The 14,724-nt window shown below is 35.1% G+C and overlaps 1 protein-coding gene across 1 annotated transcript in view; it reads right to left on the bottom strand.

Moving 5' to 3' along the window:
• Positions 1-2,454: 2,454 nt before the first annotated feature.
• The window catches only part of LOC125279747 (globoside alpha-1,3-N-acetylgalactosaminyltransferase 1-like), a 28,422-nt gene continuing 16,152 nt past the window's right edge, over positions 2,455-14,724 (bottom strand). The window contains exons 3-7 of the mRNA XM_048209734.1: positions 13,539-13,565; positions 11,833-11,880; positions 8,128-8,157; positions 7,883-8,020; positions 2,455-3,617 (exon numbers count right to left, since the gene is read on the bottom strand). Coding sequence (XP_048065691.1) covers positions 2,927-3,617; positions 7,883-8,020; positions 8,128-8,157; positions 11,833-11,880; positions 13,539-13,565 — 934 coding nt within the window. The 3' untranslated portion in view covers positions 2,455-2,926. The remainder of the gene's footprint in view (positions 3,618-7,882; positions 8,021-8,127; positions 8,158-11,832; positions 11,881-13,538; positions 13,566-14,724) is intronic.

Raw genomic sequence — 14,724 nt, 5'->3', positions numbered from 1 at the left:
GTTTGAGTGTTTGTCAGTGCTTGAAGTTAAGCTGCGCTTAATTTTCATTGATGACAATATTATGTCATATTATATCATTGTATAAGACCTAAAAAAAATGTTTAAATCATTTTCAAAGATAGCAAATAGCCTAATCTTATATTATCCGTCAGTTATGCAGTGAAATGAAATTATTGCGGGACAAATTTATTATAATATTAATTTAATAATGAAAGAAAGAAGCCTAACAATAGTAATGTAACATGCCTACATTAATTGGAAATGCCAAATCTTCTTAATATTGCCTAGGTTTGATGCTTTTGACAATATCTCGTCGATACAAATAAGTATTGAGTACTATTAATGTATACTGTAGAGTTACGGTTAGGTTTAGTTACTTGTAATTATGCATAATTTACTGTTATTACTATAGTAAGTACATGTAGTAGGTTAACGTGTAACTACAGCGCTGTAAAATAAAGTGTTTAGTTATACATTCGTTTGTTATATGTATATATATGTATATATACTCATTTTTATTTTCTTAAAGTGTTATCGTGCATTTTTTCAATTCAGAACTTTTTTTGGTAAATACAAAATCACATATTTGATGAAAAAGAAAGAAACAAAACAACAAACAAACAAACAGAAAACTAAGTTCCCCACAAACAAACTTAAAAAAACTTCTTAAAGAAAACAAAACATACAACAACATATTCCCATGCCCCAAAACAGGAGAAAAAAACAAAAAAAACAAACAAGGCACTCACAGCTTCCCAAGATGGTTAAGAAGTTACAAACATGTTCAGTACAGTTTCAGTTTCAGTTTAATTTATTTATATACCACATTTAATAATGACAGAGTCGACCAAAGTGCTGCACAGAGAAATAAAATTATGCTAAGAGTATACAACACTAAAAACACACAATTACTCGAGTCCATAAGCCTTTTTAAAAAGATGTGTCTTAAGTAGAGATTTAAAAACCAGTACAGAAGTGGCTGATCTCAAGCTAAAAGGCAAGTTATTCCACAACTGGGGTGCAGCTACCGAAAATGCACGATCCCCCTTGAGCTTTAAAGGTGCCCTAGAACTTTTTTTAAAAAGATGTAATATAAGTCTAAGGTGTCCCCTGAATGTGTCTGTGAAGTTTCAGCTCAAAATACCCCATAGATTTGTTTTAATTCATTTTTTTAACGGCCTATTTTGGGGCATCATTATAAATGAGCCGATTCTGGGCTACTGGCCCTTTAATTCTCCTGCTCCACGCCCACGGAGATCGCGCTTGCCTTGAACAGTGCATAAACAAAGTTTACACAGCTAATATAACCCTCAAATGGATCTTTACAAAGTGTTCGTCATGCATGCGTCGGATTATGTGAGTATTGTATACTGTTATATTGTTTACATTGATTCTGCATGAGTTTGAGGCTCTGTGGCTAACGGCTAATGCTACACTGTTGGAGAGATTTATAAAGAATAAAGTTGTGTTTTTGAATTATACAGACTGCAAGTGTTTAATAATGAAAATAGCGACGGCTCTTGTCTCCGTGAATACAGTAAGAAACGATGGTAACTTTAACCACATTTAACAGTACATTAGAACATTTAGAAAGACAGTTTACAAATATCACTAAAAATATCATGATATCATGGATCATGTCAGTTATTATTGCTCCATCTGCCATTTTTCGCTATTGTTCTTGCTTGCTTACCTAGTCTGTTGATTAACCTGTGCACAGATCTAGACGTTAACTGGCTGCCCTTGTCTAATGTCTTTTATAATGTTGGGAACATGGGCTGGCATTATGCAAATATTGGGGGCGTACGCCCCGACTGTTACGTAACAGTCGGTGTTATGTTGAGATTCGCCTGTTCTTCGGAGGTCTTTTAAACAAATGAGATTTATATAAGAAGGAGGAAACAATGGAGTTTGAGACCCACTGTATGTCATTTCCATGTACTGAACTCTTGTTATTTAACTATGCCGAGATACATTCAATTTTTCATTCGAGGGCACCTTTAAGCACGTTTTGGGTACTGACAGCAACAGTGTGTTTGGCGACCTTAAAGGCCTATTGGTCTGATGGTAAGACAAAAGATCTGATAAGTAGTTTGGAGCTAAGCCATTCAGGGACTTATAGACAAACAATAATACCTTGAACTGGATTCTATACTCAATGGGGAGCCAGTGCAAACTAGCCAAAACAGGCAAAATATGTTCCCTCTTCCTATCCCTGTTAAAAATCTGGCTGCAGCATTTTGGACCAGCTGCAGGTGAGACAAACACATTAGGTCATTAGTGCATTGAGGTTATAGATGTAAGGCTCTCACAATCAAAGGAGCCTAACAGCACCCTGATAGAGCATAAATAACGCAAACAATCATGAGTAATCAAACCAAAGAGGCACAGAGTGCCCTTCAGCGGAATCCTTCAGCTTGGGTCTCTCCTCCTCTCCTAATGACAGAACTTCCATTTTTAGTGAGCTCTGATCTCTTTAATGGATCACAGTGACATTCCTTCTACATACATCAGTGACAGAACACATGACCATATAGTGTATGATGAAACCCAAAACCCAGAGTGATAAAAATGAAAATAAATGTGAAGCAATCTGCTGCAATATACAGATATTCATAATTTGTTATTCACAATAAGAATTACATCACTCCCAATATTAGATCATGTTTAGTCTTGAGTAAATAAAAACATCATGACAATCTTTAACCAGTGTTTTTTTTTTAAGTTTTTTTTTTTTTTTATTTTAGTTTTTTTTAGTGCATTTCTTTGCCTTCTATGCAAGTGCTGATAACTGAGTTTTGACCAGCATTTGATGGTTATTATACTGCAACGTTATACATTTCATCCATCAGTCAGTAAAAATGTTGCGTAGCTGATGGAAAAATATTTGCCAGGTTTTGATTTCGCACATTTCAGTTAACATCTGCTATGGGTTTGGACGAACAGCAGCGTAGTTTTTATTAACTTGAGAGAAGCGAATGATTTTGACCTCGTTTGTGTGAGCTTTGAAGTCCTGCCACAGATATTCAGCTGAGAGCACCTTGCTGGGTTTGTTATAAAGGAAGTACTTGTTCAAATGAGACTCCTCCTGCCATGCTGCCTCAATGGATTTAGCTGCATCAATGTCCAGCTGCTCCCGGCAGGTTTTAGCAACTTCGTATACGTCTTTTACTAAGCCACCAATCACAGCCCCACCATAATAATAATCACCCTCACCATAAGAAATAAACGCCTGAGACTCTGGCCTGCGCTCATATGGGTATTGTTCACGAGATGTTTGATAATAACCAGGATGTAACACACCAACAAGACGACCCAAAGACTCCACCCCCCAGCGACCGTAGAACTTTGTATCCACATCAAGGCTGAAAACGTAGTCGGCCTCATTGAACAATCGAGTCTCAATCAGTTCCTGCAGTCTTTTCATCCTGCTCAAAGTGATCTCCTGCCATCTGTTAGAACTAGCGACTTTCAACACCGTCAGATTGTGTTCAGCACCCAGCTTCACTGCAGGAACCTGTTCTGGATGATCAGTGAAGACATAGTAATGCACACGAAATCCAACAAAGTAATTCTGCTCTGCAGATTCCAGGAAATCTTTAAGAAATTGCGTGTACCTGAAAAACAGAGAGAGAGGAGAGAGAGAAAAATTAAAGTATTAAACTGGCAAAATATTTGAATTTTCTTTTCCCTTCTTTTGAATTTTTGAATCTATTTGAATCTTTTCCCTTTTGGCCAGATGAAGGGTGTCCAATCCTACTCCCAGAGGACCACTTTCCTGCAGAGTTTCGCTCTAAAGGCCTGTACACACCGGGACGAATATCGCACGCGTTTATCGCCAGCGTTTTCCGAGATGTTTTTTTGTGTTCACACCCAAGCGATTTTCACTGGCGATGCACAGAGTGAACGTGCAAATTCACTCCCTGACAGTATGTGGCGCTTGTGCTTAACGGTAGTGCAAATAAACATATTTATGAAACTAATAAAGTTAAAGAAGATATTAAATGGTATATATATGAGAGATGGTAGTCAGAATCGGTAGTGCAAATAAACATATGATATTAGTCAAGTTAAAGAAGATAAAAATGCAGATATTAAATGGCATATATTAAGAGATGGTAGTCAGAAACAGTAGTGCAAATAAACATTTATGAAATAGACATTCTCAACTATATTTCTTGAATGTAAAAGAAAAAAAAACAGCAAAAATACAGAAATAATACACATCTATTGGTGTGGCCAAGAAGTGGCAGAGCACCCATAGCGTGCGTCTCAATCAGCTCCCTAGTTCACTAGTCAGGGCACTGATCAGGGAGTCGGCCACATTCATTTAAATGGTATACTGATACACGACCTAGGAAGCTAGGGAGCTGTTTGAGACGCAGGGATAGTTTGTAGGGGTCTTCCTCGTCTACTTACTTTCTCTTCATCGTTTAGATATCACTGTGCGCTCGGCAAGACTTGAGCGCCACCAAGTCGTGTTTTACTGTAACTTCAGCAGCTCCAAGCACGTGAACAAAAGCACCAATCTCATTGGTCGGCCAGTTTTTAACGCAGCGCGTCAAACCAAAAAAACGAACCCGAGGCGTTTTTTTTTTTTTTAAATGACGCTTTTACGCCTCGCGTTTTACGCGTCAGTGTGCACACTCACATTGGCGCCCGTTGTTTAGTCACGAGGCGTTAAACGTCGGCGAAAATCGCGCGCGATATTCGTCCCGATGTGAACAGGCCTTAACACACCTGTCTGGTGTAATGTCATGGTGAACTGAGACACAAGGGTATTCAAGAAAGTACTGTAATGTATGATCATATGAACCCTGAACTCTCCGTTGATACATGGCTGGAAGTAAGCTGAGCGCAGAATCCAGGAGTCACCATAGAAAAGGTTGATAAGCAGCAGAGTGCCATACCCCTTTCTTCATTTATTTAATGGCAGTTTAAGCCCTATACACATTAAAGGATTAGTTAACTTTCAAATAAAATTTTCCTGATAATTTACTCACCCCCATATCATCAAGAAGATCATTTCTTTCTTTCTTCAGTCAGAAAGAAATTAAGGTTTTTGATGAAAACATTCCAGGATTATTCTCCTTACAGTGGACTTTAATGGCCTCCAGACGGTTGAAGGTCAAAATTACAGTTTCAGTGCAGCTTCAAAGAGCTTTAAACGACACCAGACGAGGAATAAGGGTCTTCTCTAGCAAAAAGATTGTTCATTTTCGAAAAAAAATTGGAAATGTATATACTTTATATAAACAAATGATCGCCTTCCAAGTGCTTCCGCCAAAACCGCACTTTCGTATTCTTCAAAAAGTTTACGCTGTATGTCCTACACCTTCACTATTCAACTTACGGAACGAACGCGGCGCCAGTTCCATATTTTCCGTTAGTAGAATAGGGAAGGCGTAGGAAGTATAGCGTAAGCTTTGTGAAGAATACGAAAGTGTGGTTTTGACGGAAGCACTTGGAAGGGGATCATATAGCATATACATTTAAATTTTTCCGAAAATGAATGATCTTTTTGCTAGAGAATACCCTTATTCCTCGTCTGATATCGTTTAAAGCCCTTCGAAGCTGCACTGAAACTGTAATTTTGACCTTCAACCGTCTGGAGGCCAGTGAAGTCCACTATAAGGAGAAAATAATGTTTTTATCAAAAACCTTAATTTCTTTTCAACTGATGAAAGAAAGACATGAACATCTTGGATGACATGGGGGTGAGTAAATTTTCAGGGAAAATTTTATTTGAAAGTGGACTAATCCTTTAACAAGCGGATAGTACATTCTTGGTGCATATCACCTACTAATCTTTTTTAAATCTATTATTTTAATCTTTAATCAGTTTTGAGTACTGTGAATAAGTTTGACAAATATTTAAATAAATTTATTGAACTAAAGCAGTCTGTGCTTACAAAGATAACATGGCTGTATAAGTAAACTTTTAGTAAAGATTTAGCCATTTTGCTTTGTTGTAAGGTGCACTCAAAAAATATTTCAGTTTTATGTAATTGAATTGCATTCAAATTTTCCATCCATTTGTATTACATAGTTTTTACATAAACTAATAAAGTTAAAGGTGCAGTATGTAATAATTTTGTCCGCTAGAGGTCACTAGAAGCCCATTCAAAACAAAGGCGCATGATGATGCCAAGTTTGCCAAGAAGATATGTTCAAAAAATACAGTACAACTTACTGAAGTGTTTTCTGTGTTGACTAATCTTTTGCAATGTCCTAACAGCCAGGATTTGCACACAACGCATCCATGTCCGCTAATGTCTGATTCGCGACTCATTTGAACCAATTCATTTTAATCAATGATCTGTCCAACACTGAACTCACAAGACACTGTCTGAATCGGTGAAAATACATGCAAACTTGTATATATGCATGTTTTTTTTTTCTTGAGCATCTATTTATACATCTGGCTTTTATAGCTCATTGTCATGTCATGTCTTGTTTTGGTTTTGTTTCATGTTCACGGTTTTTGGTTTGTTTTCATAGTTATGCTTTGTTTGTTTTGCCATTTGTTGTATTATGTGATTCCATTGCCCTCACGTGTTCATGTCATGTTCTGATTGGTTGTCACTGTCATGTGATTTCAGTTCTGTCTTGCCATTGGTCCTCTGTCTTCATTGTTCACAGGTGTTCCTTGTTTTGTCATTAGTCTCCCTGTATAAATAGCCCTCATTTTCCATTGTAATCTTGTCTAGCTTTGTTTATTGTAACCAGCTGTTTGGTGTGTGTTAGTGTTTATAGTCAAGTCTGGTCAAGTCAAGTCAAGTCAAGTCAAGTCAAGTCAAGTCACGTCACGCCTTTGTTTATGTTCCTGTTCAAGTTTGTATGTTGGATTATTGTTATTAAAATACTGCACATGGGTTCTACACTACGCTCGCCTCCAGTGGACTTCCTCCTCTCCGTTACACTCATATATGCAATTTATATTTCATTTATGCAAATCAATGATAACTGAGAGCCTGTTCTTTCATATTTGACCTTTACATTAACATGAAAAAAGTAAATAAATAAATAATAATAATAAAGTTTTAATTTGTTATATTAAAAAAAAATGGTGAAAATGGGCAAAAAAGACTTTTCTTGATTAAAAAAAAGTATGAATTATCAATCAGAGGGCAGAAGGCATGAAGCAGAATGTGTACAACAAGATTTTTCAGCAAAGTTTTGGTCATATTATGATATATATATATATATATATATATATATATATATATATATATATATATATATATATATATATATATATATATATATAAATTATAATAAATTATAATTATAATAAATTAATTAATAATAGATTAATTTTCTGATTTCTCTTTATGGCCCTTTTTAGGGCCAGTATGAAATTTAACTGTGTTGAATTAACTTTTCATTTGCATTATAAATTTAATCATAAATATTGTTTATCACTTATTGTTTATCAGAATGTGTTACGAAGGATATTTATTGTATGTTGTTAGATAATAAAATGTTTTAAAATAGTTTAAAATATTGTAGAAGGCATTGCCAAACAAGAATTTAGTTTCAATAAATTTATACTCCCAAAGTGGCAACGTATCCTGGTGGATACAAACATTACCTAAAATAAAAATCAAAAGTCATATTTTGATTATCAAGTTGTATTATTTGTGTTCTAATAAGATGGAAAATAGCAATAAATAAATGTTCTGATATCTCTTTATGGTCTTGCCATTTTAAGGCTTAATTTGCCTGTAAATTAGCTTTTTATAACATGAAATTTTGGCCAAATGACAGAAAAAAAAACATCTTTGGTTACCTAATGTAACCATCAGGTCATTCATGTTTATTTAATATTGTTCAAATTTAAAGTCAGTGAAGATCAAAGATAGGAGAGATATGAACTCACTTTCCAAGAGCGAAGACTGTAGTTGCTATGGTGATGTTTTGTTGTTTGTAGATTGAATCAATCAACGTGGGATCATATGTTCCTTCCCATACAATTGGGGCTAACCATGGTGTTAAGGTAACAACTTTGCCATCTGGGCTGTTTTAAATAAATTCACATACATATGAACATACACATACATAAAATGCAAATCATAATAGTATAAAAGAAAAAAAAAACATATATAAAGAAATGTATGTTCTTACCCCACTACAGAGGGCTGATTGTATGAAAGCCTGTACAATAAAAACAAATAAATAAATAAATAAATTGTGAAGAGTTGTGAAGTCTTGTAATTATCTCCTACACTCACATATGCTTGTTATTCCTCATTATTGTGTTTTGACTTCCACCTACATTTCAAATGTCTGTTGTATGTCATGAGTCTTACTGTGGGCTGAACATGGATCTTAACATCTCAAGCTCTTAATTAGGGGCCAAGCACTGAAGGTACAGAGGCACCTATTGTATCTGTTGGTGTTCTTTTTATTTATTTATTTTCTTCTTCTTCTTCCGCTCTTGAGTCTATGGCAGCCCATAGAACCGTATGGTAAAAAGTTGTGAAATTTGGCACACGGTTAGAGGACAGTCTGAACCAGAGGTCGCGTTAACCGAAAATTATCCGTCATTGACGGAATTTTTTTAACATTGACGGAAAAATCTGAAGGCCGTCCGTCACGTTGACAGATTACACTGAGGGTGAGCTATCATAAATTGTAACTGTAATTCACACCCCTGTTCAGTTGGTGGTGAGTGCACTCCAATGTAGCAGCAGAGCACTGGATCCAGAACAAAAATGAAACTGGCACGAATCTTTTGCTATGCATTTGATAACGCACAGAACGGCGAGTACCCAGAAGCTACAACGATATATGACGCCACATTAAAGAGTGCCAAAACGGTATTTATTGCTTGAATTTCTTAATGAAATGGACAGAATTTTAAATCTGAGATTTTGTTCCATATCAAAAGCAACACAAAGCTTTCAGCCTATTGCGATTTATTGGGTAAGAGGCGCACTATGCTACTGTTTATTCATCAACTGAAAAAGGCATATAGCCTGGGATTTACGAATCGATATTGGTCTTATGAATGTGACCAAAACAGCAAGGAGACATTTTAATTGTTTATTAATAAAGTAATGTTTTCTGAATGTCAGCGGTAAATATGAAGTTGACATTGACTCTCCTCATCTCCTCATGGACGCGCTTAGAGAGAGAATGCACAATTCATTCGGTTTATTCAACATAAACAGAGTAGCCGATTTCTTTTCGTTTTGAATTATTTCGTTTTCGTTAAAGTAGATATTTCATGCTTTCTATAGAGATATTTCTCATGTCTCTGAGGCAAGCAGCCGCTGAGTTTCGGTTTAAGATGTGTTCCAGTTCACGCGCCAGTGATCGCGCCCGCGCCTCCATGTCATGATTATGTTTTCTGCTATATTTGTTTCTTATTTATTACATCCAGGCAATTGGTTGATGAAACATTGATTAAAATTAAGATACAATTTTTACAAAACGAAATTCACTTTAAAGAAAGGCTTTCTACAAAATAAAACTTTATGAAGTGGTCAAAATCATGTTTGACACACTCCATGTCTCCCGACATGCGCATCTTATGATGCATCTTACTCATGCTGTTCACTTTTCATAATCAAATAGATGAATGAATTTAAAACATAACATAGGACTATTTAAACATAAATATGAAACCACGTTTTCTTTAATAGCTACCAACACGTACAGAGAATGTGAGCAAAAATAAAAGCAATTAAATGTGTTATTATAATTAAAAGATGAAAATTAAAATGACGGGTAATAATAGATTATGACGGATTTTTTACGACCTTGTCCGTAAAAATGACGGACAAAGTTACAGTCTAAAGCAACCTCTGGTCTGAACTGTGTCCATAGCAAATTTGGAGTCTCTAACTCAATCCCTCTAGCGCCACCAGCTGTCCAAAGTTGCACTCATGGTTATGTTAATAACTTTTGAACCGTAATTGTTAGAAACGAAATTCTTTGGGTCAAGACGAATCGATTGCACCCTATGACGTAATTTTCCATCATGAAATTTTTCCGCCATTTTGAATTTTCTGAAAAACCTACTTTTTCGAACTCCTCCTAGGCTGTTACTCCGATTTTCATCTTCAGACCATACTGACAAAATTTTATGGAATTCAAGTTGATTTCTCAAACCATTTTCGAAAAACACGTGAACAAATTTAATAGATAACGCTTTATCATATTCAGACCAAACTTGGTTCATGTCATCACAAGCATGACCTGAGGCAACATGCAGTGTTTTGGCGCAGCGCCACCTACTGGTGCGGAGATATGAAAAAATAGCTATTTTTGCTTATAACTTCTGATAGGTTTGTCCAAAAATCATAAATTTGGTCTCATTAGATTCAAGGCCGAGTCAAATGATATCAAATTTTTCAAATTTACGAATGCATTAGCGTATCGTTACGAAACTTGGTATGCGTCTTTAGCACCATGCCCTGACAATACTCAAAACGTTTTGGTGCAGCGCCACCTTGTGGTCAAAAGTTATAACAAAATGTACAAAAATACTAATAACTTTTGACTATATTAACCGATTGTAATAGAATAGATTCCTTGGGTCATGCTGAGAACATAGATATAAAATTTGCCATAGTCAGCTGAACTTCCTGTCCGCTATATTGTTTTTCTTTAAAAACCTACTTTTTCGAACTCCTCCTAGACTGTTGCTCCTATTTTCACCAAAATTGAACCGTATCATCAGACCATGCCGACAGAAAGTTATGGATTTCAAGTCGATAAGTCAAATTGTTTTTGTATACCAGAGCAAAGAATTTGAGGCATGATGCAAAAACGACTCTTGAAGCTGTATCTCTGCAATGCTTTGACATATTGACACCAAACTTTACAAGTGTCATTGTCACCTCACTCTGAACATACCACATTAATTTGGTCACAGCTTCATCTATTGATCATTTTTCAGCTCTTTTGCCTAAAATGATCTTAATAGGTCTTTAATTGCTCACTGTTGCAGTTGGTCTGATGCTCACAGCCATCAGACCGTTTTTGTGCTTGGCCCCGTAATTGCTGCTTGCAGCTATATTTGACTTTATTATTGTTAAAACTCAGCAGCACATTACACCAAAACTCTACCAGTTCCCCCGTCAACTTCTGCATTCAACTGAAAAATCAAATGATAACTTTCAAAGCTCTTTACAGTTTTGCCCTTCAGTACCTCATTGTTACTCGTTCTCTACACACCTTCCCACACGCTTGAGTCCTCTGTAGCCACTCTTTCTGAATTGCATACTACCATAATACTATTTACTTTTCTTCTATATCTTCATATTGCAGAAATAGCATAGTGGTCTGTTACTCCAAAACTGAATGTAACTGAATGTATGAACATTTTTAAGAAATAAGAAAAAAATTTGGACAAAAATGTATTACAATTGCTAGGCTCTGTAAGTAACAGTAATATGTTTTATATTATTTTATGTAGTATAGTACTAGCACTAAATTCAGAAAAAGTCAACTGCAAAACAGAGTTTTAGTAAAGGTAAAACAGATTCCTTTTCTTGTCCTTTAAACAAAATGGGTTAAGACAATCTAGATCCTCCAATCTTAACATGTCCTCTCCAACTCCCATACCATTGGTACTTTTGTTTGTGGGCTGTAGTTCCTTTGTAATCTTTATTTGTTGTTGCTGTTTTAAAGCTCTATTTTAAGGAAGCTGCATATAAATAAAACTTCTGCAAAATAAAGTTCAATGACTGCCATTACATAAAATACAGAAATGTGTGGGTTGAGTGGACTGCATTTCCTGGGCTCTGAATAAAATTGTGTTTCAAACAACTCAACACACGTCATTAAGTTAAATTAAACTGTCGAAGGAAGTGTACTCACCCTTGTGGCGAATGCAACTCAGAGTTTTCCTGGTGCTCTTTTGTTGGTCTAAGAAATATGATATACAATCAGTGAATACTTAAGTTCTTTAGTATAACTTCAGTTGTGGTTGTTTGTTTTTATTAGCATGTGGACGCATATGTGTGCAGGCTTATTGCACAGTATGAATCATTAGCAATAGCAATACTGCATACAGTTGCCAGATAGAAAGAATGTGTATATGTGATGGAGCTACTAACATGTAACCTACCTCATCAACTGTGGAGTATGGTAAACCTCTAAGCTCCAAATCACATGTTTAAACAACATGTGCATGTACATGAGTGTATTTGTATGTTCAGAGAGTATGTTTAGAGTGTTTTACCTCCTTTTTTGTTCTAATATAATATATTATATAACAATACAAGAACAATACTGTTATTTAAATACATTTTTTTTTTTTTTTTATAAATTGTCTTATCATTTTTATAATTACAACAAAGAAACTTTACTTGGGATTAAGTCTGAGGAATATAAAAGACATAAGTAAATGCAACTTTAGACATAAGTATATTTCTAAATCTTGAAATCCCAAGTAATGCATGATTTCTGTAAAAAAATAAATAAATAATTTTTTTTAAGATTTTTGATGAAACTGTAATTTTGACCTTCAACCATTTGGAGGCCATTGAAGTCCACTATATGGAGAATAATCCTGGAATATTTTCATCAAAAAACTTAATTTCTTTTCCACTGAAGAAAGAAGGACATGGACATCTTGGATGACATGGGGGTGAGTAAATTATCAGGAAAATTTTATTTGAAAGTGAACTAATCCTTTAAACTGCCATAAGTTTAAAAGACAATATCTCCGTTTGCATTGAACTTCATGAACATTGAACATTACACACTAACTAAAGTTTAAAAAGTGAAATCGCAATGAACCACCCCTTTAATATGTATGCCACAAGGTCCACTTAAAATATAAATCTAGGATTTTTCCACCTTTTCTTTCCTCTTTGCTTAGCTTGCATTACACTGATTCGATCACATATTGATCGCAAGTTTGGTATGGAGTACTGCCAGGCTCAGTATAAGGACTGTTGCTTGTACATGCAACCTTTGGGAGATTTAAGTTTTCACTGTTATGCTGATGATAACTGAGCTCTATATTTTTTGAGGCCTGACAACAATTCACAAAACTGTTGGAATGTATAGCTGATATAAATTCCTATTCCTATTACTAAATTCAGAAAAATAGTTGGTTCAAAAACCTCTAATTACCCAGAGTACTATCTAACTCTTAATGGATGTTCTGTAAAATCTTCTGTGTCAGTTAGAAACCTGGGTGTGCTCTTTGACAGCAATATGTAGTTTAAAAGCCACATTTGTAAAACTGCATTTTTCTATCTTAAAAACATCTCTAAATTACAACAAATGCTCTCAGTGTCAAATGCAGAAAATTCATGCATTAATGACCCCAAGTCTAAATTATTGTAATGCATTAGAGTAAACAAGCAAAAGTGTCCGAGAAGCGGAAATGAAATATAATATGAGGAAGCTGATTGTACTTCAAAAAAAAAAAAAACCCAACCAAACAAAGAAAACAACAACATTACACAGTCACTTAGCCATGGTGCTTCTGTGAATGTACTTTTTTATGTGTAAGTGTATGTTTTGAGCATGTGTTTCAGTGAGTGCATGAACAGTGAAAGTAGGCTACTTACTTAAGGCAATGTCCTTGTTCTTTATATCTGAAACAGATATTTGGTTATAATGCTGAAATACTGCATGGTCACAATACATTCTCCTATAAATCAGGAATAAGGTAATACTCCTCATTTTCTGTTACTTTTTTTGTTTTGTTTTTGGTCTACTGTGAAGCTGAAATGCAACTCGTCTCACATGAGGATGAATGGCTGAATTACGTAATAATAATTCAACACTGCTGTTTCCAGGAACCAGTTGTTCAAAAAGCTTAATCTGGATCAGAATGATCTGAATTTGGAAATCTCATGGTTTGATATCCAGGATCAGGTAATCCATCTTGTGCTGGTTTTTCAAAGCAAAATTGGATTGGATCACCCTGATCCAGATACACACTTTTTCAGAAGACCAAATCTGGATTACTAGTGCTCTACGGAGCCCCTAAAGGGACATGGTGAAAGAAAATTTCAATGCGTTCTCTCAGAAAAGTTCTGCGAAACTTTGCGTTCGCTAGCAAAGAACTTTTGACTGGTTCATCTCTTATGATTCTGCAAATGTAGTTTCCAAACAGTGATAAAAAAACCTCTTAAAAACCACTTTAAATTAAAATAAAAATATTTTTGTTTGATATTTACAGCAGCTTGGGAATTTTTGTGTCGCACCAAAAATCTCTTTTTTACTTTACAGTAGGTTGTCGAAAGGCTAAATATGTAGCCTAATGTCTACTTCTAATTTATTACTTCAACAGTTAGAATAATCAAGAGCAAAATAAAAAAAAATATGTGTGTATGTATATTACATACGGAGCCCTGGACATGACATGCAGGGAAAAAAATAGTAGGCTAAATCATGCGCACGATTAATTCGTTAGCTCGATTTACTAAAACGTGCGTTTGAAAACGTATGATTTATAAATCATAAATTGAGGGAACTAAATATTTAATTGTGTGCACAATTTATTTTTTTTTCTTGCATGTCATGTGCGGGGCTCTGTAATTACATGTTGTATTTTTTTATTTGTTTATTGGGGAAGAAAAACGAACAATGTAACATCCAGGACTAAATTTTGTTTTGATTAAAACGATTGACCGCCTCTACAAAGTACTTGTAAAAGTATATGTTAAAGGTTTTTAAAGTTCTAGAAAAAGTAGTAATAAGCAGGCCAATTATTACCTGGTTATGTTTTAGATATATTTGCTCAAGATT

This window comes from Megalobrama amblycephala, linkage group LG12 (genome assembly GCF_018812025.1).
Source record: "Megalobrama amblycephala isolate DHTTF-2021 linkage group LG12, ASM1881202v1, whole genome shotgun sequence".
Taxonomy (NCBI): domain Eukaryota; kingdom Metazoa; phylum Chordata; class Actinopteri; order Cypriniformes; family Xenocyprididae; genus Megalobrama; species Megalobrama amblycephala.
This window is presented reverse-complemented; position numbering and strand designations above follow the sequence as displayed.